The sequence below is a fragment of the Strigops habroptila genome, chromosome 1 (assembly GCF_004027225.2).
Source record: "Strigops habroptila isolate Jane chromosome 1, bStrHab1.2.pri, whole genome shotgun sequence".
In the NCBI taxonomy this organism is placed as follows: domain Eukaryota; kingdom Metazoa; phylum Chordata; class Aves; order Psittaciformes; family Psittacidae; genus Strigops; species Strigops habroptila.
The window spans coordinates 22,386,786-22,411,135 of NC_044277.2; the positions used below are offsets into that span (position 1 = coordinate 22,386,786).

At 40.1% G+C, this 24,350-nt stretch overlaps 1 protein-coding gene across 1 annotated transcript in view; it reads left to right on the forward strand.

Annotated features, from left to right (window-relative positions):
* The window catches only part of NIPAL2 (NIPA like domain containing 2), a 51,232-nt gene that overhangs the window by 15,936 nt on the left and 10,946 nt on the right, over positions 1-24,350 (forward strand). Inside the window, exons 2-6 of the mRNA XM_030511453.1 lie at positions 859-927; positions 4,034-4,205; positions 14,344-14,403; positions 16,395-16,516; positions 21,294-21,390. Of these exons, the coding sequence (XP_030367313.1) occupies positions 859-927; positions 4,034-4,205; positions 14,344-14,403; positions 16,395-16,516; positions 21,294-21,390 (520 nt within the window). The remainder of the gene's footprint in view (positions 1-858; positions 928-4,033; positions 4,206-14,343; positions 14,404-16,394; positions 16,517-21,293; positions 21,391-24,350) is intronic.

Sequence of the window (24,350 nt, forward strand, 5' to 3'; positions counted from 1 at the left end):
GATGCTGATTTATAGTAGCTGGGTTATGTTCCCATACCTTGTTTATGAAAACACACTGATAGTATGTTTGTCTTCTCTACAAGCTAATGGGGCTCCTCACAGCACTATACCAATGACCCTGAATGGGTCTTGAATACACTTATGACAATGTACAAACTGTTAAAATATTTGAAAGTAGACAGGGAGTTCTACCATGTATTTGTTATTTGAGCTTGATGAAAAGGTATCTTTAAATGGCTGCTTTCCAAAATAATGAATCCTGCTTGAATGTTTTCAATTTCTCAGCTTCATAGGAAGTTTGCAAAATTAGTCTGATTAGAAAAGAATTCGATGAGATAACGCAATACATTAAAGAAACTGTCAGGAGACCTGTGTTCCTGGCTGCCCTGTCAAATGGTGGATATGTTAACACATAAGGTAATTGTGTTCTGATATGAAGAGCTAGATTGCTGTTGATTTTCCTTCTGGATTATGTAACAAAACAGGTCCTTTTTCGTTTGGTTTTTTTTTTAAAAAGAATACCACCTGTGTGCAGTGTTCAACTGAGACATGTCTAGCTGGTTTGTCTGTGGTTTCTTTTTTTCATGAGATTTAAGAAGGTGTTCTACTGAAGGAGAGCAAAGCCACCTCCTGCACCGGGATGTCCTTTCCATTCCCAGTTGTTTACTGCTTAAGCCCTAGTCAACCGTGCAGAGGTATTTTTTAATGAGTTTAGTCAGTGCAGCATGAGATCAGTGACTGAAAAGTACAATAACTTAGTTTTGATTGGGTTACAATGTGCTGTCAGAAAACCACCATTATATTGTTCTTCTGAAACTAATAAGCATTTTTGTATTTCTTTGTTTTGTGATCTTGCAGACTCAGCTCTTTGGAGTTTTACTTGCTGCTGCTTCAAATTTTCTGATTAGTGTCTCTTTGAATATACAGGTATGAAATTGTTTCTCTTTATTCAGTTGTTTGTATTTAGCAAGTAAGTTATGTTACAATTTGTTTTTATGGTGAAGTTCAAAATACAATTTTTGTTGCATTTTAGAAACATTCCCTCTCTGTATTTGTAGTTTAACAGTGCCCTGCTGCAGCTGTCAGTGTGATAGCTCTCAACCTGTTCTGTGCTGTGATTCCTATATGGGAACAGGGTAAAAATTAATAACTACTCCTCTTCCTTGTCATGCACCATAAAGAAATACCAGCTTTGACCTACCTGTGGTCCCAATGGACATCACATGAACCTGTCTGAGTGTCCAAATCTAAAATGGAAATGATCACAAAATCTTGGGCACTGCTTAATGAAGCGATTGATGTAATTAAATGCATAAGGACATAAAGTTTTTTTGCAATATTGGGCCCCAAAACAACTTATACTGTTTTAGTTTTCCTTCTGCAATTAAGATGAATTCATCTGAGTAAATATTATTTTAAATCATAAAATCAATGGAGGTACTCACTTTACAACTATGGCAGAAGGTTGTAGGATAAGACTTATAAAATCCTTTTTGTATTAATAATTAGAAGACATACTGAGTAGAAAGTTAAATAATTCAGTATAATCTGTTTCTTGTAGACTTCATGGTATTTTTAGGTCTTCTAACAAAAGTTTTTAAAGCACAGAAGACATTGTTATGTAAGTTGTCCAGAAAAAGTAATTTTCCTAGCTTGTATTTTGAGTTGTATATGTCCCATATAAAGCTACTTGCTTTTTCTGTAAAGGATGAAACAGAAAGCTGCAGAATATAAAATCTTTTATTAATAATAACCCATTTTATTAATGCTGGAAGATTCTTCAACAATTCCTTTCTATGTTAAGTATCTCTAGTTGGAGAATCCTATTGAAAGAAATCTGCCAGAGAAGGCAGGCAGATTGAGATGACAGCTGCCTCTCCAATATGAGTTCCAACCTGCTGACAGTGACACTACTAGGACAGGCTCTGTTTCAATAGCAAAACTCTTTTTGGTCAAGTGAAAATTCAGTGTAGCCCATAATAATGAGGTTGCTCAGAATTCATGTCTTTTTGTCTGTTGCAGGCACTGAGTGCCAAAGTGGATACTTTGCCAGGGGAGGTACCGAGGCATGCAGACAGACTTCTATTGACTCGTAATCACTAACAGCATTTACTGGATTTGAACTATCTTTCAGCTTTCTGAATGCTGTTTAGGAAAACCTAATAGCTCTGCATTGCTATTTGACAGTTTAAACTGTGGTTTTGGGGGGTTTTTTTTATCCTTTAAAATAGATTTTTCTCCACTTGGTAACAATATCTTATAAATATGAACAATGATTTTCCTTAAATCTCAACATTCGTTTTCACACTCATGTTAAATGGACAAGCCATTTTATTGTTCCCTCTTCCCTTTCCCACCATGCAGTCAGTTATCCTCCCTCTCTTCCCTCTAGCTAGTTGTCAACTGAAGAACAGCCCACCATTTACAATGTTTTTCAGCTGGATTATAAACAGCCTCCACCTAAATACCATCCACGCATATTACTATGCAAAGCAGGCAGGCATCTGGAGAAAACAGGCTGTAGGGGAGCACTGAGCTCACCCTCCTGTGTTCCCTGCACATCTTTTCAATCACACTGTGCCCTCAAGAATTATTCCTACAAGAATCCTGGGGAGAAACCAGAGCCCAGGATTCAGTTAAGAACTTTTCCTATTTGGTTTTCAGCAGAAACTTGGATTCTTGATTTGAATATTATTTAATATTCATTTCAATCAGATCTTTATTGGGCTTTTTTTGATCCGTTTGTTTATAAAAATGGAACATGCGAAATCCTGGATGTTACTGTGAATTGCTAGTCTGTGCCTCAAGGAAGTTTGATTTCCTCATGCTCCTTTTCTTCTTGAAGGGCTAAACTTCCTAGGATTTCATCCCCTGAACATGTTCCACAGCATGAAGCTGCAGTAATGTGCAGCATCCTCTCAACAAGAGGAATGACTGAGACTGTGGTGTATCACGGATGTTGCTGTTTGGCCCATACTCTGTAGAACTGAGTAGAATCGGAGTATGAGGAAAATTATTTATAACTTCCTGGGGGCTCTGAAAGGACACTTCCAAAGTCAAATATCAAGTGTTGGAGAACAAAAATTATTCTACCACCATTTATACTACAATAACTATGATTTGGTTTCCAACTTTTTTGACCCACGTGCAGAGAAAGTCAAAAAAATGAGAAATCTGAGAAAGGAAACACTATTCTGCAGAACTAATGTGGTAAACATTGCATCCTTTCCAGTCATGACACCTTCCTGAAGGAGACCAGTGTGATCAAAGTCAAATAATCTTGTTACATGCAGGTTCTTGTTGTACAGCCAGAGAGAAAACAATTACATGTGTCAATAACGCCTTCTCCATGTAACAAGAAGTGTTGACAAAGTATTACCTGAGTAGATATAATACCTGTTGATACAGCTATAACTGGTTTTTCTTTTGAAAATAATGCTTTACTCAAGATCTTCTGGTAAGGTCAAACAGGAGACTGTAGCCAAATCCTAAAATCTATCTAATTAATTTAGAGTCCTCCCTGCAGCAGATGTGATGAAGTGCTGCCTTATTTCTTTTGGAATTGTGTTTCTGGTGAGCCTGTGTAACATGGAGCAGGAGCACCATGTTACGTGGTTCCCTTCTCCCTCTCAGTTTGTTGCCACAGTTCTAATTCTACCCCATCTCCTCCTGCCTTTAAGTGTTTCCAGGTTCCCAGCACAACTGCCAAGCTTTGCTTTGAGAGAAGAACAGAGGTGTGCAGCAATAGCTTGGAAGGACTACCTCGTTAGTATTCACTTAATAATTTTCAGGTTTATTCAGAAGTCTATTTTTTCAGCCATTTCCACCACAGCTAAGAAAGCACACATCTGAAGCAGCTCTGAGTTAACAAAAAGCTCTGCAACAACAAGCTGAAAGTCATGTTTAAAAAGAAAACCTTGACGCACCTGGAATTTGAATTTGACAGCCCCCTTAATTATTCCACTTTTGTCAGACATAAGAACACAATGGAAGTCTTTCTTTTCATGCCTGTTCCTAATAATTAATTTTCTAGAAATGCACTCATCTCCAACTGGCTTGCCAAATAGAGCCGAAGCCCTACTACATGAGCAAGCGATGGTGGTGTGGAATCGTTCTCCTGGGGCTTGGAGAGGTGGGCAATTTCACAGCCTATGGATTTGCTCCCATTGCCCTTGTTGCTCCGCTGGGATGTGTATCTGTCATAGGTGAGATGGGTTGCCATTTCTTGTTGGGTACTCTAATTGAACGCTTGTTTGTAACGAGATGAACAATACAGCAGGAATTGCAGCAGGAACAGAGGGGGAAAATGTTGATGTTGTGGTTTGAAAAGAAATTATTCATATAATTACATGGGCTGACAGTTTAACACAAACCCTCTACTTAACTCAGAGATTATTTTAATATCTTTCTTTTTCTGTAGTTTTGCCTTTTGTGTCACTGTGTGCTCTCTAGCTCTTGCTAGTTGGTCACCCACTGCTGTACCAGCCTTGCTGGCTGTGCAAGCCCCCGAAGTGGCAGGCTGGCATCCTGCTGACTGCACAGAGCTATGGTCTGATCCTGAGTACCTGCAGTGTATTTCCTATGTTACCATCACACCAAGCAGTTTCCGCTGCCTGTCTCCTGCCCATCATCATGATTCACATTGACATGGGCAAGCTTGCTTGACTCTCTGCAGCGTGTGAGAAAAAGGGCCTAAAAACTTCCTGAAATGCTTAGTTTATTTATGGACATTATCAAAATTATTAATTTGTTCCTTCATGTGTAGATTAATTGGACTTTAGCAGAAGTTCTGTCCTTAGGTCTCATTTGTTAGGATCTTACTCTTCACGTGTTTTTTTGTAATTAAGGCGTTGACAGGTATGAGGTAAAGATGTTTCTTTGATAAAGATATGTTATAATGTTGTAACATGTTGTGCTAATGCAAAGCAGAGTGGACAGGGCAATATTGTACAAAGACTGTGAAAACAGGAATACATGGTGCAGCTATATCCCTTAATCAAGTTATTTCATAGCTGAAACATCCGGGGCTGAGATAATACAACAGCTCTGCATACGCTGGAGCTCATTTCCTTGCTATTCATAAATGATAACATTTCATGGTCTGTTTCTAGCTACCAGTTTCATGCTTGGAAGTGACATTGCAGTGAGTGATTCTGTATAGGAAGGTAGAAAAGATGAATTATCTTCCTGGTGGATTGCCCGGCTGTAGTGGAAGGAGGCAGCCAGCCATATGTGGGTGCAATTTAGCAGAGATAGTGGGGGAAGGAAACTGCAGGCAATTTACTGTAACCTTTAATGTTTAAACTGTTGCGGAATTTTGGAGAATGACATATAAAGCCATGGTAGTTCACCGCTGTATGAAAAATTTCTCAAAGAAAGGAATGTGATATTACCTGAGGTGAAAATATAGATTAATATGACATATCCCAATGATTTTGGTGGTAGTAGTTGTATCTTTAACAATTGTAGACTTTTCCAGGTGTATCTGAATATAAAGGGACATTAACCAATTTAATGTGTTGCCCAAACTGAAGAAAATGCAAATATATGAAGCTAGAAAGAAGTAAAAAGCAGCGGGAAGGGAAAAAAATGCCATTGGTTATTAAACTGCTACAAAGTAGAGGTCACATTTAGGATTGGTTTTTATCTGAGCAGATTCCTTCTTCTTTACCTTTGCAATATGTGAAAAATGTTGCATGTTTCCTCCATTCTCCATTTCCTCTTACTTATAACAAATACCAAGAAACCATTTTCTGAACTGTTATAGCTTGTTATATCTTTCTTTTTTTTTTTAACTGACCCAAAATGCTTATCCTGCAAGACCCCAGAAAACACTTTAGTATCTTATATTCCATTCCCATATATCAGCTGACAGTATCCATTTCATAGCCCAAACAGTAGAGATAATCTGAAATTTTATTTAGTCTAGCAAACATTCCCTTAAGGAAGAGAAAGTAAAAATGATGTCGACAGCCAACTACAGCAATAACTTCCCAGTAACACTTCCTACCACTAGATACATCTCTGTCTTCTGAAATTAAAGCTGAAGAGAAACAGAGCATCCTTTTAATTTTGGAAGAGTTCATCATTTAGGGCAATGACAAACTGACCAAGACACATGTGCATCATCTACTAACAACTGGGCAAAGGATAATTCAGTCATCAGGTCTTTCAATTTAAAAGATCAAGAAATACTTTTCTTATTAAACTGTGACTTCTTTTAGGTGGTGGAGGGTGGACTTTGTACAGTCTAGTTGACAGTTGTTTTGTGGTATTGTCAAATGTGTGTCATTCATAAGTTAATTTCTTAAATGAAGAAATCAAGCACCTGATGATAAACTCCAAGTGTGTATCTGAACCCTGAGTCCACCCTTTTGATAAGCCTTTTTTTCCAAATTTGGTGTCAACACACCCCTCCTGATAACAGCCAACTCTCACTGACACTGGGTACTCAGTAGCTATGGTGTACTGAGGGACATGTGCTTTGCAGTATGCCTGATCATCTAGAGGATTCTTTGCAGATCTCTGTCACTCTGGATCTGCATGACAATTTTCCTTTGCTTCGAAACTTGGGTTTTGGTGGAGAATAAGGCAGACTGGAGTCTGCCCAGAACGGATTTGGGCTATACCCATCATATATCTCCAGCCCTCTGAGACGGGAATCATCCCAGGGCTTAAAATAGATGGAGCCACCATCGATTATGCTCTGCTACCACATTTGACTGCATCCAATTGAATTTTGCACTTAACCCGGTGTCAATTAAATAGTGAAAAGTTTGTGCCTCATTCTATTGAGCTGGGTGTGCTAATGGCTGGTTTTAGAAAGAATCCAGCACCACAGACCATAAATTGGCATGACACCAGTAGATTTTAATTTGGGTTTTTTAGAATTAAGCTACAAAGACTATATTTTTCTTCTTACACAGTGGAAGTATTTCTGTGTGTGGTTGCAATGATGCAAGCTCTACATCTGTTCAGGGTTTTAAATAGTTTGAGAAGACAGCAGTTGTTTTCTTCAAGAAGAGAAATTGGTAAATTTTTAATTTAAAAGCGGAGGAGTAATACATGTTTGGTGTGATCATTAAAAAGCTTTTTATACTTAAAAATTAAAAATCATATTTTACATGTAGCTCAGATAATTTTAGGCTGCTGTGGTTTTTAGCTCATTGTCTTGGTTTTGCTTACAGAAATAATGGTGGGGGGGGTGGAGTAGGGTGTGAGAGGCCAGTGATATCAGAAATCATTTCTTCTGCAGTTTTCATCATTCTATAGAGAGCTGTTTTACATTTGTTTATACTTACATTGTTGAGATCCCTTTGCATTTTTATATGCTCCTTCTAAACAGCTGTAGGGCAAGAAATTGTTTTAGGTCTGAAAACTGATATCCCTGATGGAGCTTTAGGAAGAAGTTTCTCAGATATTCTCACAGAAATGGATTTCTCCTAATCATTGTAATGTAACATCTTTGTGGCCCAAGAATCTGGGATTTTGAGAACTCTGTTACTACTGAGAAGTGGGTTCACCAGACTACTCTTTAAAATACTTTATTTGTACTTGTCTAGAAGATGTAACAAAAGGATTTTCCAGGTTCTTCCTTCTCCGTGCAGTGTGTTCTATTATCCGGTTTCCAGAGTTAAGCTTACCTTAATGTTTTCTCTTTTGAGTAATTCCTCTGATGTTTGGCTTGCTTTGTTTTATAAGAATATTGGCATTAAAGATAGGGAAAAGTGTTTCATGTTTTGTCCACCACTTGTGCAGTACTAATATTTAACCATGTTAGAAATGCTAGTGCAGGATAGCTATCAAGAGTTATGCACCAACAGATTAAATTCTGCAATATCTTCCTCTGTATTCAGTGCACCATTAATATCTATCATATAAACTAGCTGTGATGGATTTGTTCCCAGATGTCTCAGGCAGAGCTAGCTCTCTGTTTAACTCTGGCTATGCGTACAGGTATTCTTCAAGTTTCTCCAAATTTGTGTTAATCCTCCCTTACACAGAGCTCTGGTCCTAAAGGAGACCCAGGTCCTACCAGGTCTAAATGCATCCATCTTCTCATACCCACATCCTCTCCTTTGTCTACCCCAAAAATGACCTACAGGAGGTCAGCAGACTGGTTTTCCTTGACCTCCTTCTGCCCTCCCCTTGAGCAGGACAGTATATCTGAGACGTAGGCATGATAAGACAGAGGTTTTAAGCTAATACTTTCAGGACAGGGAAATTCTCGAGCATGAATTGTCTGTATGCAGACTCCACCATGGAGATGGTGATACAGGCACTCAAAACCAGCTGTGATTTATCCGCCAGTGCCCACAGAGTGTACATGGACTTGCCTGTCCTTCTGCTTTGTGCATTGGCATTGGGAGCCATCTGTGTTTCCCGTCCTTCTGTGCATGAGAGAGAGATACTTTATTCTGCCCCAGAGCTGTGAACAAAGCTCTTTTCTCCCAAACAGCTCATTTCCTTCTGAATATGCTTAATAAAAACACTTGGGTGCTATTCTTTGATAATTTTTTCACACTATCCTTCAGCTAAACCACGTCCCTCTCACGACTGGCATTCAGCCTTTTTTTCTTGTCCCCCTCGTACTGTGCAGCCTCTGGATCCCCTGTGGAAATAAGGCTACATGCCCAGGAAGACCTGCTCCCCATTCTCTGTCCCCTTAACCTTCTGCTCATTTGAGCTGCAGTGATCAAATGTACCACCTGCTTCGTCATCTTTCCAGATCTTGTTGACTGTGTGACAAACTACAATATCTTGAGTTAGGGATGGATTGAAACATCTCCAAGTGCTTCTGTACTGGGATGGTCCTGAAACTTTTCAGGAGAGTCTGTCTGTATAAAGCATACTTTAAGGTCACATCTTAAAATGTGACTGGCACCAACTGCATCCCCACAGTTTCAGCACTGCTTAACAGATTTAGGGCAGAATCCACTGGGTGAACTTAAACTGCATCATTAAATGGAGGTAGACCCTTAATTGCATAAAACAGTGTAAATGCTTGGTCACAAAGGGAAATATTTTTCTTGTTGCACAGACTGGGAGAGGTGTAAACATTAGTCTTTGAACGATGGCTAGTACTCCTCCTTTGGTATTTCATCCAGTGAAATGAGTACAGAAGTATTCTGCAAAATGGGTGGGTTTAAATGCCTTTAACCTGACTGAATCAGTTAAGCTTAACAGAATGAACATTTAAGGCAAATATTAAATTTTGTGGTTTTATTGGAAAACTATTGGACAAGACAGAAGCAATGCAAGCAGTCTGTGCCTTTATGAGTACTAATCTATTTAAAGTAGTACATAAGCTTATCTAAGAATTGAAAACATGAAAACAAGAATATACTAGTATTTGAAGTTATGAACAGTTATGAGACATATTATTTACTGTAAGTCCTGACAATAAAATTAGAGCTTAAAAAATTAGATTTATAAATAGCCTCAGTAGCAGGAAAACAAATTACTAATGAAATATACTTATTTGTGAAATACTTTTGGGTAGGAAAAATAAGTGATGGTCAATCATTCATTTGAGTTTTTTAAGGCTGGATTGGGCAAAATAGAGAAAATACACTCTAAGGATCAGTATGGGTTGTTTTGTTTTTTTTTATCTTTAACTTCTCCTTCTGTATATTATCTGTTTCTTAAGGAAACACACGAAAACCAATCCTGACTGCAGCTTTCATGTCTAGGAGGCAGAGGAGTTTTGTGAGCTTGGTTCTCACCATTCAGTGTCTGCTAGTGGCAGAACCCACATATCACACTATTCTTTATTTCTGTTTGTGCTGGAGAAAAACTACATATGCAGATAACTGTAAACCAACACTCCTGAGAGAATGAGCAGCTGACTAAGTTATGTGTAGCACTGTTGCAGCCTTCCCTTAAGGCACTTTACTGCATACAATAAAGAAAATGGGCATTTTCTACCATTTTTCAATTTAAATTGAAATTCACATGCTGCAGTGAATATATATTCATTCACTGTATAGTGAATATGTATTCATTCAGTAATGAATACAAAATAACCTGGTTTATGTTGATGCATGAGAAGATGTTGTTTCAACACAACAGTGAAGTTCCTGAACAAACTCTTTTTTTCTTTTTTTTCCCATTTTGTACCCAATAGTTTTTATTTATCATGATTTTGATGTAATACCAAGTCATAATATTTTTCATTTGAAATACTAATTCTGTATTTCCAGATTGAAGAGTTCCATGAGCCTTCAGAAAGGCTCTGTCAAATAGATACAGATATTTCACGGGACCTATATACTTCTCAATTTGTGGATATTAATATAAGCATGACACAACCAAGGCATGAAATGAACTCAAGGATTTCATTAGGATGTGTTGATTCTGTAACATTTAATCCTTAACAGATCATCTCCCAGATTTTCTGCCCTTCTCTTGCCACTAGCAGGCTATCTGCCACCACTCTCAGTGCGAATAGGATTTGTACCTGATTTTGAAAGTTTTACCTTAACAATTAGTTAAAAAGCTAAAAATGTTCTGATTCACTCAAAAGTATACAAGCCTTCTCAGATGACCAGGGATGCAGTCTCTGTTTCAGTGGCTTAGAGGCTGACAATTTGCGTGTGTTGTAATTGCTCAAACTAGCGGTTCAAAACCAGTGAGGCTTCAGAACAGTGATAAATTGCTTGTTTTGTTGCCAAGCTGTTGCCAGCTTACACTTTAACATGTTTTCTTGTCTGTATTTCTGTATTGTATTCTATTGCTGACCAATTAAGGAAAAAAAAAAAAAAAAAGTAGAGCCTATTCCTCCCTCTGACACTGATCTCAATCTCTGTAATTGCCTATAGCTTAAAAAAACCAACCAAACCCAAACCAGGCAAACAAATGAACAGTTACAAAGACTCATTAATACATTTCAGCACGGCAATTGCCAAAATTCCTCAGTTTATTCATCTACGGAGTTGAACATCATGTTCCCACATCAGTATAGTGGTGGAAGAGGAGGAGGCACACAGCTTCTGTGACAGAGGGGGAACAAGATGACCCTGGTGTGGGAAAAGGAAAATTCGGGATGGGTGGTAGGAAGTTAGACTCTTCAGTCTAACTCTCAGTTAGGCCTCAGTGATGGGGGGAAATCATTATGAAGGGGAAGCAGCCTAGGAGGAAAGTGCAAGGGTGTAATATCAGTAGTGGTAAGGAGGAGAGGTAGGGAGATGGGTGAAACCTCACCTGTGGTCTGAGGGATGGTGGAAAAGGAGTGGAGAGTCTGGGGAGCTGAGCACAGGTGTTTCAGCAGGGCTACATTTAGAGGCTGAATTTGGGATGTAATAAAGGCTTCAACTCATATACCTGGTAGGCTTAGCTGTGGCCTCTGAATGCCCACTTACTCTTCTGCCAAGGGTTCACAGGGTTCTAGGATAAGTCAAGTTGGAAAGAATGTCAGGAAAACTCTAATCCCACCTCCTGCTCCCAACAGAGTCAGGTTGGAAGCCACCAGGCAGAGAGGAGATGGTGGGAGGAATGTGTTGGCCATCAAGCATATTGTCTTAAACTGCCTTTTCTGGAGGAGTTAATGTCTTAAGCAGCTAAATGCACCTGAGACTGTAAAGCAGAGACCAAAGGAGTTAAGGAAGAGGGGCAGAACAGCTGTGAGGGCTGTGCATTTCTCACTGGGCACCTGGGGTACATTTTGGTGCCTGCCATTTGTCTTGCTGGCCAGGGAAAGCTGAAAAGCCAGCGGAAGGCAAAATAAGCAAATGTCAGCCTGTGCTCCTGGGGCTTACAGGCTTCATACCCCTCCTCCTCTGGCCCATCATTTCTAATGAGACACTGTGTCAAGATAATCTGCCCTTGGTTTCTTTGATTTAACCTGACTCAAACCCATTCCACAAATTGAAGAACATAAAAGACAATCTGAAAGTCAAACTTATGGAGGTCAAACCCCAGGAAATTAACAAAAATAAAATTAAAAGTATCATGTTAGCCAGTGTGTAATAACAAGTTGCCCTCTTGGCTGTGCTACCATAACTTGCTTAAGATTCAGGTAATAGCCAGAGTTTGCCAGGCGTCTGATCAGTCATGTGTGTCCTCTAGCATCTCATTAGGTCTGTGTAACTGTGCTCTGCTTCTTTGCTTAGATTGCCTCATTTGCTTTTCTTCTTCACTTGAACGCATATGAAGTGTTGGTGGTTTATCCACAAAGACAGTTGTCTTCCATGTTCAGAGTCTCTCCTGGTGTTGCACCTCCCCTCCTACTTCATTTTTTTCTCCAGTCCCAGATAGCCTAATATATGTTCTTAAAACCTCTCATATTTTTAGAACCCTTTACATATTGCACATCATAAAAAGCATCAATTATACATGCATCCTGTTAAGTTCATGATCTCTTGTGCATTATCATCTCTAGAGAAAGAGCTTGCCGCATTTGAATGCATTATTGAAGTGGATGACAAGCTGAGTGACAAGTTTCAATATCTGGCTGTGTTCCGATGGCTCTGAGTGCCCACTTCCAGCCTCAGAGATTGTGATTCCTCCCCCCAGGTTGCCATGTATCATCTCCCAAGAAGTAGGCAACAGAATTTGGGGCAGAGCTCACCTCCCCCAAATTGAATGCCAAGACTGGAATTGAATCCTAGACTGCATTTACTTAGATCTCTGCTGAATGCAGAGAGCCTAGACAATGCGATACTCAAAAAAAACCCAAATAAAGGAAAAATCTCTGAGGCATCAGTGCACTAAGCAACAGATGTTTGCTATGACAGCCTAGGTGGATGGGCTGAGGTGGGCTTGGGAGATCTATGACAGCAAGAAGACAGAACCGTAATTAATCCATGCACTATCTTGGATTGATGCTGCTGCTTTTATGGTTTTTGTTCTCTCTCTTTTCTAAACCTAGGTAGCTCTGCTAATACCAGTGTTGCCTGGATACCAGTGTCTTTTCTCCAGCAAAGTTGTCACTGAAACATGGAATAAAGAAAACTGTATCAGGCAGCTTACTTTCAGTAAGACGTTTTCAGTTGAAAATTCTTTTATTGCACTTAGTTGTTTGCATAGATCTCCATCACTCTTGATACAGTTTAAATTTATGACTTCTGCTGTATCTGATTTTCTACTGACTGGATAACAAAGACATGATGCTGAATTCTAGTTCTCTGTTTGCCTCTTGGTATGCACCCCTCTAGATTTATCTAGAGTATATCTACTAGCTAACCACAAATTCAATTTTCCATCTGAACAATAGAGGTAATGAAGCAAAGAATTGTTGTTTCAGGAATAAACCAAGAATTTCATGCTGTAGACAGGAACAGAGCTCTTGTAACAGCATCCCATGATTTAGGTTGAATGTGTCCCTTCACTGTTCTTCCTGGGCAGAGTCTGTGTTTGAGGTTTTTCTAAATGAATCTAACATTACCAATGCACCTCTCCCAAAGACCTTCATCTCTTTTATACGGAGCTGTTCAGCCTCTTTTGCTTCTCCTTAGAGGTAGATGCTCTAATGTTGTATGCTGGAATAAAGCCATCTCTCCCAGGTGGCCAACAGTCTCATACATCTTAAGTCCAAATGCCTTCTTCCCTCGCTAGCACATGTCCACACTGAGCTGCTTACCAGAAATCCTGGCCTGACCACTACTGCTGCTCACCCACCTGCTTGCTGCTTATCCCAAAGAGGCTGGGCTAGGAGCTGGCAGAGGAGAGCTGAACAAGAGAAAGAGTGGCCCAGGGAACAGGAGGTAATTTCCAGGGCTCACTTCCATTTTTCTCCTTCCTCATTACAAGTTCCTCTAGACCGTGGGCAGTGCTCCTGTATGGTACATATGTTGGTTCTTCCACCTGTTTGTTTGCAGACATAACGATCACTCTCCTGGTTCATAGTTCATAACATTAGTTCAGTATCGTTTTGCAGTGGCTTTCTTCTTCTTGATTGTACTGTAGCTTCTTTACTTAAAAGCTTTTAATACCTTGAAGTCTAACGAAGCAGAATTCTATATCTCTATGAGGCAATTTTTCTAGAGCAAGCCCATATACTGAGTTGGTAGCAAAATGGGGAGTGAAACAGTAAGGCTGATCGGTGCCCAGCTTTCCTTGACACTTCCACATATGACTGAATCAGAGCAGTTTAAGCAGTGTCTGCGTAGGAGACGGGAAGGGTATTTTATCTCTTTAACCACATAAAAGCCTGCTGGATACATTTAAAATCTTACAAAAAATGAGGATTCATTGGTTGTTGGAATGGGCTTCTGGCTAGCTGTATCCTGGTATGGTGCAGTCACAACAGCCATGAGATATATATAAACTTGGCCTAGGGCAGCTTTTTGCTATAGCACCGATATTCTAACAAATATGAAAACTGTCTTTATACTTCTGTTCTAGGTAGTGCATTTATTTCTGTCTTATCCGTAAAGAAAACCATGAGGACTGCTGATATACTGGGTAAGTAAGCGTTTGCTATTATGGACATGTGTGTCACCATATGCTTAGCAAGCTGTAACTCTCACGCAGCCCCCCACCTTCACACTCCCACTTTCCCAAGCAAGTGTCTTGAGGCAGATACTTTCAAAATTGGGAAGAAGTGACAAAAAGAGAGAGAATCTTCAATGCGTGTGGAAAAGACTGCATTCCCAAGTCCTCTGCTCTTAAACTCATAACTCATTCCTTATGTGTCCTTATTGCTCAAATTTATTTTCATTGTCTATTTTTGCCTCTGAGGTTGTATTTAGTATTATTTTTATGAGTTCAACACAATTTTAATAAAAACAATGAAGCTATTTACTTGTTCATTGAAATTCAAGTTCTTTTTTTCTTACCGCATAGACACTGCACAAAAATTCAAGCTCAATTAAAAGTGACAACTTCCCTTTTGGTATTAATTTTATCGCTTCAAAGAACAAATAATCAAGTTGTCAAGTGTTTTGTTGGGAAACAGAGTCTTCACTGTAAAAGCATGTCAAATTTGTCTGTGTACAAGATTTTTTTGCATAACAGAACTGCCCAGTTTGAATGCAGTAGTAGTTAGAGACAAGCATATTTCAGGGTTTGGGCTTTACACAAAGCCGTCTCAGCTGGGACAGTGCACCTGATGTTGCTACAGGGCACCTGATACATCTGTGGGTTCCCTAGCATCCTAGGCTTGATTGTTTGTGCTATAATAAGGACATCCCAGCTGTTCTCATGTTTTGGAGAGATCTGTTGAGTATTGTTCCAGGAATACTATATAATTTTTATTTAGGTTTGTGATTCAAGTTTGCCAGCTCAGCTGCTACGTCCAAAATCCCCTCCTCTCTTGACTGATCATGTTTCTCTTATGGCCTTACACATTGTGTGTTGCTTTAACTAGTGTTCAGCACTGATTTATTTTATTTCTCTGTGTTCGACTTCGCAAGAAGGATTTAACAATGTTACTACATTCCATAGGAATGAGCTATATGATGGGAAATATGGTGATGTTTTTGCAAGCACATAAATATAGAACAGTTCTGCTTTTCCAAAGGAACTGTGTGCAATAGCAGTGCCAACAAAGCCCTCCGGATGTGCTTTGTTTTGTATTCCTGAGCCTTGTACTCCACACCGATTTACAGGTTTGCCAAGAATTTTAAAGATTACTTGAAAAAAAAAATTGATTAGCTAACATCTTCCTTAATCCAATACAGTTTATGAGCTCAGGATCAGCTCACTTCTATCTTGATACCTCAATGAACATCTGTGTTTGTCAGCTGGCTGTCCACAAGGCAGAACTTCCAGATTTTTATTAAAAGCACAATAATGCAAGTTTGACCTTGAAAAGGGGCCCTGGCAACCTAATGGCTGAACAGTCTTCTGCAAATCAATCTTTTATAGAACAGTTCATAGGTCTGCAAATACAACAGGGAGTGGCCAAAATGTTGGCTTCATGACAACTTCCCATAAGCACTGGACTGGAACGTGTGTTGCGCCTAGTGTTTCCAGGGCAGGTCCTTAGCTGGTGCAGATCTCAGTGGCTACACCGGCTTTGGGAGAGTTGTGTTTATTTACACTGATTAATGATCTAGCTGTCTGCCTCTGTTAGCAACTTGTCCTTTCAGTTTAGGATAATTTTATGTGACCTGCTTTGTGCCTGTGAGAAATACAAAGGATCAATTCTCCTTTGTCATGCACTTGGTATTAGAATTGAGAATATTTGAAAGTGCATTGCTGAGTTGGAATCCTAATTCACGAGGCTTTACTGACAGCTTTTTTTTTTCATATTTCCGAATTCCTTTGAGTCTTTAATAAAAATTACACTAGATAAGACCACAAATACAAGCCAACCCAATTACCTAAGCCCAGATCTGATTAAATGGACTTAAATTTTCTTCTACAAACTATTTCGAAATCAGCTGGAGAGCAAGGATCACCCTGATTACCAAATATTGTATTACTGAAATAACGTGTCCTTTTCTTTAAAGGAGGAACACTGACAGTAACAGGTACATACTTGTTGGTGACGTTTGCTCCAAATGTACCTCAAGAGTTCACAGCAAGACAAGTACAGAACTACTTAGTGAGTTGGCCTTTTTTGGTATATTCGGTGAGTATCTGGTTCATACTCCTCCCTAAATCAGAAAAATCGGGGTTATTGGGTATTTTGCAGCATTACGAATTAGTGGCAGAAAAACTGCTGCTGAGGTAAATTTTGTGGTTTTCATTGAAGAGAGAGAGAGCGAATCAGGGTCACCACCCCAGTCCCCAGATATGCTGACCCAAAAGATGTCTTTTGAACTACATGCCAGGGGAAAGTCACAGATTTGCAGGATTAACAGGAATGGAAAGATTTGGGGGTTTGGTAGACTTGAGGGAAAATAAATATGGTACTACTTATATTTCCTGTATATGTGTTCATGCCACACTGTCTGCATGTACATATAAGTTACAGGAATTTTCTGGAATGTGATGGACTTGTACTTTTAAATATCAGGGTACGTATGCTCTTGGTCCTGCTATTTTCTTTCATATCACTCTGTTTTATCCCCATGTTGTTAAGCCTGGCTGAAAGGAGCTTTTTATGGAGTTGAGATGTGGAGAGGCAGCCTGCTTCACTGCCACTCAGGTTAATCTGAACCCGAGTTTGAATTCTAATACAGAAATATGATTCTGATTAAAGTATCTGTATACAAACTTCAAATACCATACGTCTTCTTTGATGTATTAAATTAACATCAGGAACAAGACCAGAGTAAGTAGGAGGAATTTTTCTCTCTCTTTTCCTCTGGAATGCCGAAAATTCATTCCTCTAGCTGAATGTAAAAGATGCAATATAGGAGATTCAGAAGCAGTTACTTTTTCCCAGTCAAGTGACTCACTTGGGTTATGTTATTAGTGCCGAGGCTGTTCTCGGTAGGAAGCTCAGTTAGAAAGCCACTGAGTAGACAGTTTAAGGACCTTAATCTTTCTGCCAACCTGCAGATTTTACATACATCTAACTATCCATGGGACTACTGATTAAGCAGAAAGTACCTGATACCACAGCAAATGCTGATTCTCTTGATCAATTTTTTGTGCGTTTTAAAAACTCCTGAAAGATGGCGATACAGCTCAGTGGAAGAAATTAATAATCACACTGCATAAATCACTACATACACTTTCAGTCAGGCAGTAGAGAGGCTTTTGAAGGCAATGCCTAAGAGTTTTGGGGTACTCAGTAAGGTACTCAGCAAGAGCTTCAGCAAATCCATGCAATCAGCAGAGTGAGAGGGGCTTCTTTAGGAGGGAGTTCAGAACAGGGGTCTTTGTGCTCACTGGAGAGCCCTCTCTCTTTCCTACTGAATATTGCCCTCTGTCATGCAGTTCCACCTATAGGTACTAAAACAGTCTGGCATTTTAGGCACTGGTTTTAAATTGCTGACTCACCAATTTGCATAGAGGTGGTGGAGGGAGAAAACTCCACATCCACACCCAGTGACGCCGGAAACTTCTGTGCCATATCCTGTTCATGTTTTCTTCAACAGGATTAACAGCAAATGGAGGACTTTTTTGACTTTGTTTCAGGAAAAGTTAATAAGAACACAGTTGAGTGCCTAGTAAGACTGTGCTGTATCCTTCTTAAAATACATTATAAGGAGGTGGTAGGTAACCCCTGGACTTTTTTTTCCCCTCTTCTCTCTTCTCCCTGCCTCAGCCAGCATCCAATTCTACATGTACAACATGGGTTGCAGAAGGAGCAAGTACACAGCAAATCTTGTTGACTCTACAACATATTGAGCTGTATTTGTTCGTTCTGCTCCCTGGATTCATCTGTTTTGAGCTTCCTCTGTACGAAGAAGAGGGAGGAGTGGCACCACAAGAGACTCTGAGATACCAGCCTGGTTATCCTGGTGTGCTGCTAGAAGTTCAAGCAAACCCTGCTGTAAACATTCTCTTTGGGCAAGGAATTAGCTCTTCATAATTGTTTGTAAAATGCCTAGCACAGGTTGACTGCCGAGGTATAAAAAAGCACAGCAGAAGTTGCAGAGCTTACAGTGTATGTATATAGCAAGGAGACAGTACAGCAGTATAATGCAGCCCAACAGTCTTTCTAAAAGTAGCCCCAAAGTGTGGTCTGCTGAGAAATACAAAGCCCCAGTGGTACAAAATGTTCTGTGTGGGTGATAAACCATCCCTATGTGGCACTCCACTGGCATCAAAGGAGTTCTGCAGAAATAGCCTCTAGCTCCCACATAAGATGACTTTGAGTCACCTCCTGAGACTTTGCAGTAGCATAATCATGTCTGAGCAAGAATGACTATTCTAGCTTGTTTTTTTTCTTTTGCTTATGTGTACTTTGAGTCACTACAGAAGATATCAATTATATATGAAGCTCTTAGGTTTCCCTAAACAGAAGCATAGTGAGTATTGGGTTGTTAATATTTAATCTCTGTAAAATCAGGTTCAAAGCATTTCTGCTTTTCCTTCAAAGTGCATAGAAGATCCTCCTCGTTTGTTGGCCCTAATGTTGCTGTATAACCTAGGAAAACAGTTGAGGCAGGCAACGTGATATTTTGTTCTGGTGCCTTCTGGTAATGTTTAGAAACGTGGAAAACATCATGATTATAAAAAAATGTTGATGAGATGTGGGCTTGAGGAGACTTCAGCAGAGATTAGATGTAATAGCAAAAATGATTGTAAGCAGGTTAAGTTCCTTCAGTTCCTTTAAACATAATACGTGAAACAGATATAATCTACACACTTCCCATTCCTGGGCTTTGTATTTAACACTACCACAGCTATCAGCTAGGAGGGCGAGCACTATGTTGGGTAATTCTCAGGAGACAGCCATAGGCAACAGCTGGGCACCCCAGGAGGGTCCCTGTCTATGTGAGGTCCTGTTAGGAGTCATGCACTCTGCTTGCAGTGTAACCCAATGTGGTGGCCTCTCCTTTGTCTTGTGATTAAAGGTGACCTGTTGGTGGGTCACCGGGAGGCAGAGAACCATAGAAGAACAGGTTGGGTGCTGGGCACCATGGGGTGAGACTAAAGCAAGCCTTGTGTGGAGGGATGTCACTCTGGAGAGAGATGAGACCAGCTCTTCATATGAGATTGCAAAGATTGTTAAAAAAGGATTACTCCAGGAATGTTGTTGGGTTTTTTAAACAACAGGGAAATATTATATCCAACACATTTTACAAAAACAAAATCCTCAAAATTTTGTGGTTTTTTTGTTGGTTTGTTGTTGGTTTTTTTTAATCTTTGGGTAAATATTTGATATTTTTTAAAGAAATGTAGTATAAAATCCAAATTTGTGTTTTTAATGTTCTGAAATGCAATTGTTTCTCAGTTATCTTTGGGAACAACGGATCAGGGTGAAGGTAAACAGAAAATGAATTAAACATAACTATGTTCTGTTCGTATTTTTGAACATTACAAAACTGGGGGAGGTGTAATGCAGTAGAAAATTTTAGTAACTGAATGTAGCTGATGACTGCTTTCCTGCTGCAGTCACTCCTCAAAATGAGAATTGGCTGTGTTATGTTATATTATTTGAGCAACCTGGTCTAGTGGAAGATGTCCTCGCCCACATCATGGAGGTTGGAACTAGTTGATCTTTAGGATCCATTCCAAACCATTTTGTGATTCTATGATATAACTGCTTCTTTGGAAATTTCATCAGCACAACACCCAGGTATTTTTGAGTCTAGTGCTGCCTTATAGCAGCTGTTGGTTTAAGAGTAGAGTGGCATTATAAAACATAAAATATTATGTTGATGACAAAACCAAGGAGATAGACATGAGATTTTTCTATGACTTGTTACATTGGCAAAAAATTATAATAAATAGATTCAGTAATGACAAACTCCTATCTTCTTTCCCCCGTTTGATTACTTTCCAACATGCTCAGAAGAACTTCTCTTTCTCCATGCTGTCTCCAAGACTACCAGGCTTCTGAGCATTTTTTAGTGCAAAGGTCCATCATCCATGTTTTCATAAGTCTTCTGAGCTTCACGGAAGCTTTTTGGCTCTTGCCGTTTTCTTTAGGCATAGAAGGGTATTTGGGCAATGTGGGTAAGAGGGAGAATACCCACGCTTTTGAGACAGCAAATGTCAACAGTTACTAAGGGAATCTGCAAAGAGATACCTTAACAGCAAGTCAGTAAATTCAACTGTCTACCATTTACCTGTCCGTTATTGAAGGACCAAGTTTGGACAATGCACAGTGTAGGTAAAGCTGCTTCAGCAGCTGCAGATATCCCACAGTGTGGTCTGCTAGTGTGTCACTGAGCTTTTGAAGGTAAGCTCCTGACAGGTATCTGTGATTTGAGAACCACCCCATGAAATAAATGTTTTCCTTCTTATGACGTATGGCAGAAAAACAGGAAGATAGTGTTTGGGGGGATTTTTTTTAGCAGGACTGGGGAGAAGGGCAAAGAGGGTAGCAAAAGTAAGCTTGTGTGTCACAAAGAGTGACACTAGGAATGCCATAACTAGAAGGAGAGACTGCTGTTCCTGCAGGTAAGTGCTTCACTCCATAGGAGTTATAAACAGAGTTTCTGTAAGAATTATTGCCAATAAACATGGCTATCTTTACTGTCACATTAAAAAAAGTCTTCTCAATGCTACAAGTGACAAAATACAGCTGGAAGTGCACAAAGAGAAACTAAAGAAATAAATTCTCAAAGTTTAACTTCTGCTATAATAGGAAAGATAAATGACAACAATTGTTTGATAACTCAGTCAACTGGCAATAAAGTTAGTTCTGAGCAGAAGATGCTTTATAAAGTAATTCTCCTTTGAACTGTTAGAGCAACAAAAATGATTGTGACATCTCAAAGACTTTGAATAAAGCATTTATTACATAGTTTCAAAGCTCTAACTTTCTTCCTTTTCATTTTCAGATCTTAGAAATTATAATATTCTGTGTTCTCCTCTATTTTTACAAAAGAAAAGCTGTGAAACACATCGTGGTTTTGTTAATGATGGTAGCACTACTGGGTAAGAACATATTATTCATTTCAGTGTTCCCGTCACTTGGTAATTGCTTGTCACTCAGTCTCCCGAGCTCGTTTAGAGTGGGGCCACTTCAAAGCAGTGTGCTGAGGGAGAATCATTGAAACATTTGACATGATTCCTACTGTGGTCTCTTTTTGAAGAGAAAAGCTGATTATGAAACATAGTTTCTATGCTTATTGCTGGGACTATTTCTTTTTACAGATTTTCTGAAATTAATATGCTGTGTACAAAGGTATTCTGAAGCTTTTTTAAATAACGCTTTAGCTTTAGATCCTGGGAAAACAGACTGTTTCGAACTTTGTTTTGGAGAGCAGACTAGCTGTGAAAAATACTTCTTTAAAACAGTGCAGCTTAAGACCTTGTAAGCACTCTGTAAACAAATGCTGTGATGTGCTATGTCTGTAAAGGAACTTTTCTTTGAATTATTTATGCCTGTTTGCCTACAGAATCATAGAATGCCAGGTTGGAAGGGATCTAGGGATCATCTGGTCCAACCTTTCTTGGCAAAAGCACAGTCTAGACAAGATGGCCCAGCACCCTGTTCAGTGTCCAACATTGGGGAATCCACCAATTTCCTGGGGAAATTATTTCAGTGGCGGATAGCTTTCACTGTGAAAAATTTTCCTCTTGTGTCCAATCAGAATCTCCCCAGGAGTAACTTGTACCCATTACCCCTCATCTTTTCCATGTGACTCCTTGTAAAAAGGGAGTCTCCATCTTCTTTGTAGCTGCCCTTTAAATACTGGAACATGGTGGTAAAGTCTTTCCTGAGCCGCCTTTTCTCTAGGCTGAACAAAACCAGTTCTCTCAGCCTCTCCTCATACAACAGCCTTCCCCGTCCTTTGATCACCTTTGTGGCCCTTCTCTGGACCTTCTCCAGACTGTCCATGTCCTTTTTGTATAGTGGGGACCAAAACTGAACACAGTATTCTAGGGGTAGCCTGGCAAGCGCTGACTAGAGTGGGATGACGGCTTCTTTATCTCTGCTGGTGATGCCCTTGTTAATCCTTTTGGATTAACCCAGCATCCTTTTGGCTTTCTTTGCCACAGCAGCATACTGTTTGTTCATATTGAGCTTGTCCACCAGGAACGCCAGGTCCCACAGCTGCTCCCCAGCTGGGCAGATCCCAGCCTTTGCTGCACTCTGGGATTATACTGGCACTGTAAGACCTTACATATGTCATTGTTGAACTTATCTAGATGAAAAGCTCAGACTTTCAGATCAACTTTTGGGGACAGTCTTCCCATTTAAGTTTCCCAGTGCTAGGGAGATTAAGTTCTGGAGCTCTGAAGAAGCCTTGAAGGTTTTCCATGCTCCTTGCATGAGGCAGAGATGGAGGAGCCCCAAAAGCCATAGGTTGAACTATTTGACTGCTCTTGGTTTGGAGGAGTGAAGTGTGAGTCCAGCCATCCCCCAGCTTCTAGCACAGAACCTAGGAGCTTTGGCAGAGCTTACCTGAGCTGCTCTGCAGCTTTCAACCCCGCCATGAGGAGCGTGAAGCACTGCACGCTCCTGAGCAACGTACAGATCCAGCCTCCTTGTCACATAGCAGGAAGCCTGAAGATCCCCAGGTGGGCTTCTACACTGAACTGCTGCAGTTCTGGGCAGACCCACCACGGCGGCTTCCCCAAACAAGGTCAACACATGGCTCTGGGAAACCTGGGCCATTGGGCTGTGTATCCCTGCGTGCTTATTTTGCCATGGAGCCTGCCAGCCCTGATGCCACCGATGCCAAAGGGATGCATGGAGCTGCTGAACAGCAGCAGGCACTAACTGCAGTTTGGTGGTCAGGCTGCAATCAACCTACAGTTTCAGCTGGTGGCTGCTGAGGTTTTGGTGAGCATATGCAGCTTGAGAAAAAATGTGTCATTATTTCTGCTCTATTAAAAAAGACACAAACAAACAAATCCTGGTTCATGGGAACTTTTGAAATACTGTCATTTCCCTTGAGCAGGAAACCCAGAACTGTGGCTGGCTCTGATTCCTGCAGCTGCCCTGGTGCCTGGCAGTCCCCACAAAGCTACACTTAGAGCCTTCTGCTGGGTCTTTGACCTTTCTGCTGAGCAGAGTGATGGGGGTGCTGGGCGAGGGCCCAGCAGCTTTGCTCCAAGCTGTCTGATTCATGCACTGCCCTTAGGGGGCCTTGGCTACGGGAGGGTACATGAGGTTTTAGGCCTTGGTGGCAGCTTGTTGAAGGGGATTTCTGCCTTTTCTCATATCTGCACAGATACATTGCTGGTGGAGGGTTCATACAGGTGTAAATTAAACGTAGAAAGGTTTCTTTAGAGAGAGGGCAGCCTTCGTGTTTCACTGGGTACGAGAGCCGCTTTCATTATGAAGAAAATACAGGGGTGATTGTAAAATCTGCAAACGTTTTGCTTTAGTACAACTCTGCAAGTTCATTTGGTGAGAATTATCTTACCTCATGTATATACTGGGAGTTATCATAAGTTTGGGGGAAAATATTTCAGATTAAAGTGGGATTTCTGAGTTTCCTGCCCTAACAGCTGGAAAGTGACATCATTTGTCACACTAGCCTTAGGGGGGGTGTCATTCTATCAGAGATAGGAAAACCATTTCCTAGGTTTTGAAACTTATTCCAGGGCTACTTTAACTAAAAAGATCATTCCACTTTTCAAAAAAAACCCCACCCAACCAAAAAACGAAACAAAATGACAAAAAAATTATGCTTTCTCTTCTGGTTTGTTAGAATTCTAATGGATGGAAAATGCCCTTTCATCGGAAATATTTTTTTAGCAGTTTTTACCCTTAGTTGGACAATTCAAACTACTATTTTTTACCTGTAAATGATCCTAATAAATCCACCATGTTAGAGTACAGATTTAATTTTTGAAGTAGGCTGCTTATTGGGGCTTGAGTGTATTTTTTGGCTTTTTATCATATCATTAACACCATTGCAGACCAGCATTTGACCTCCTCT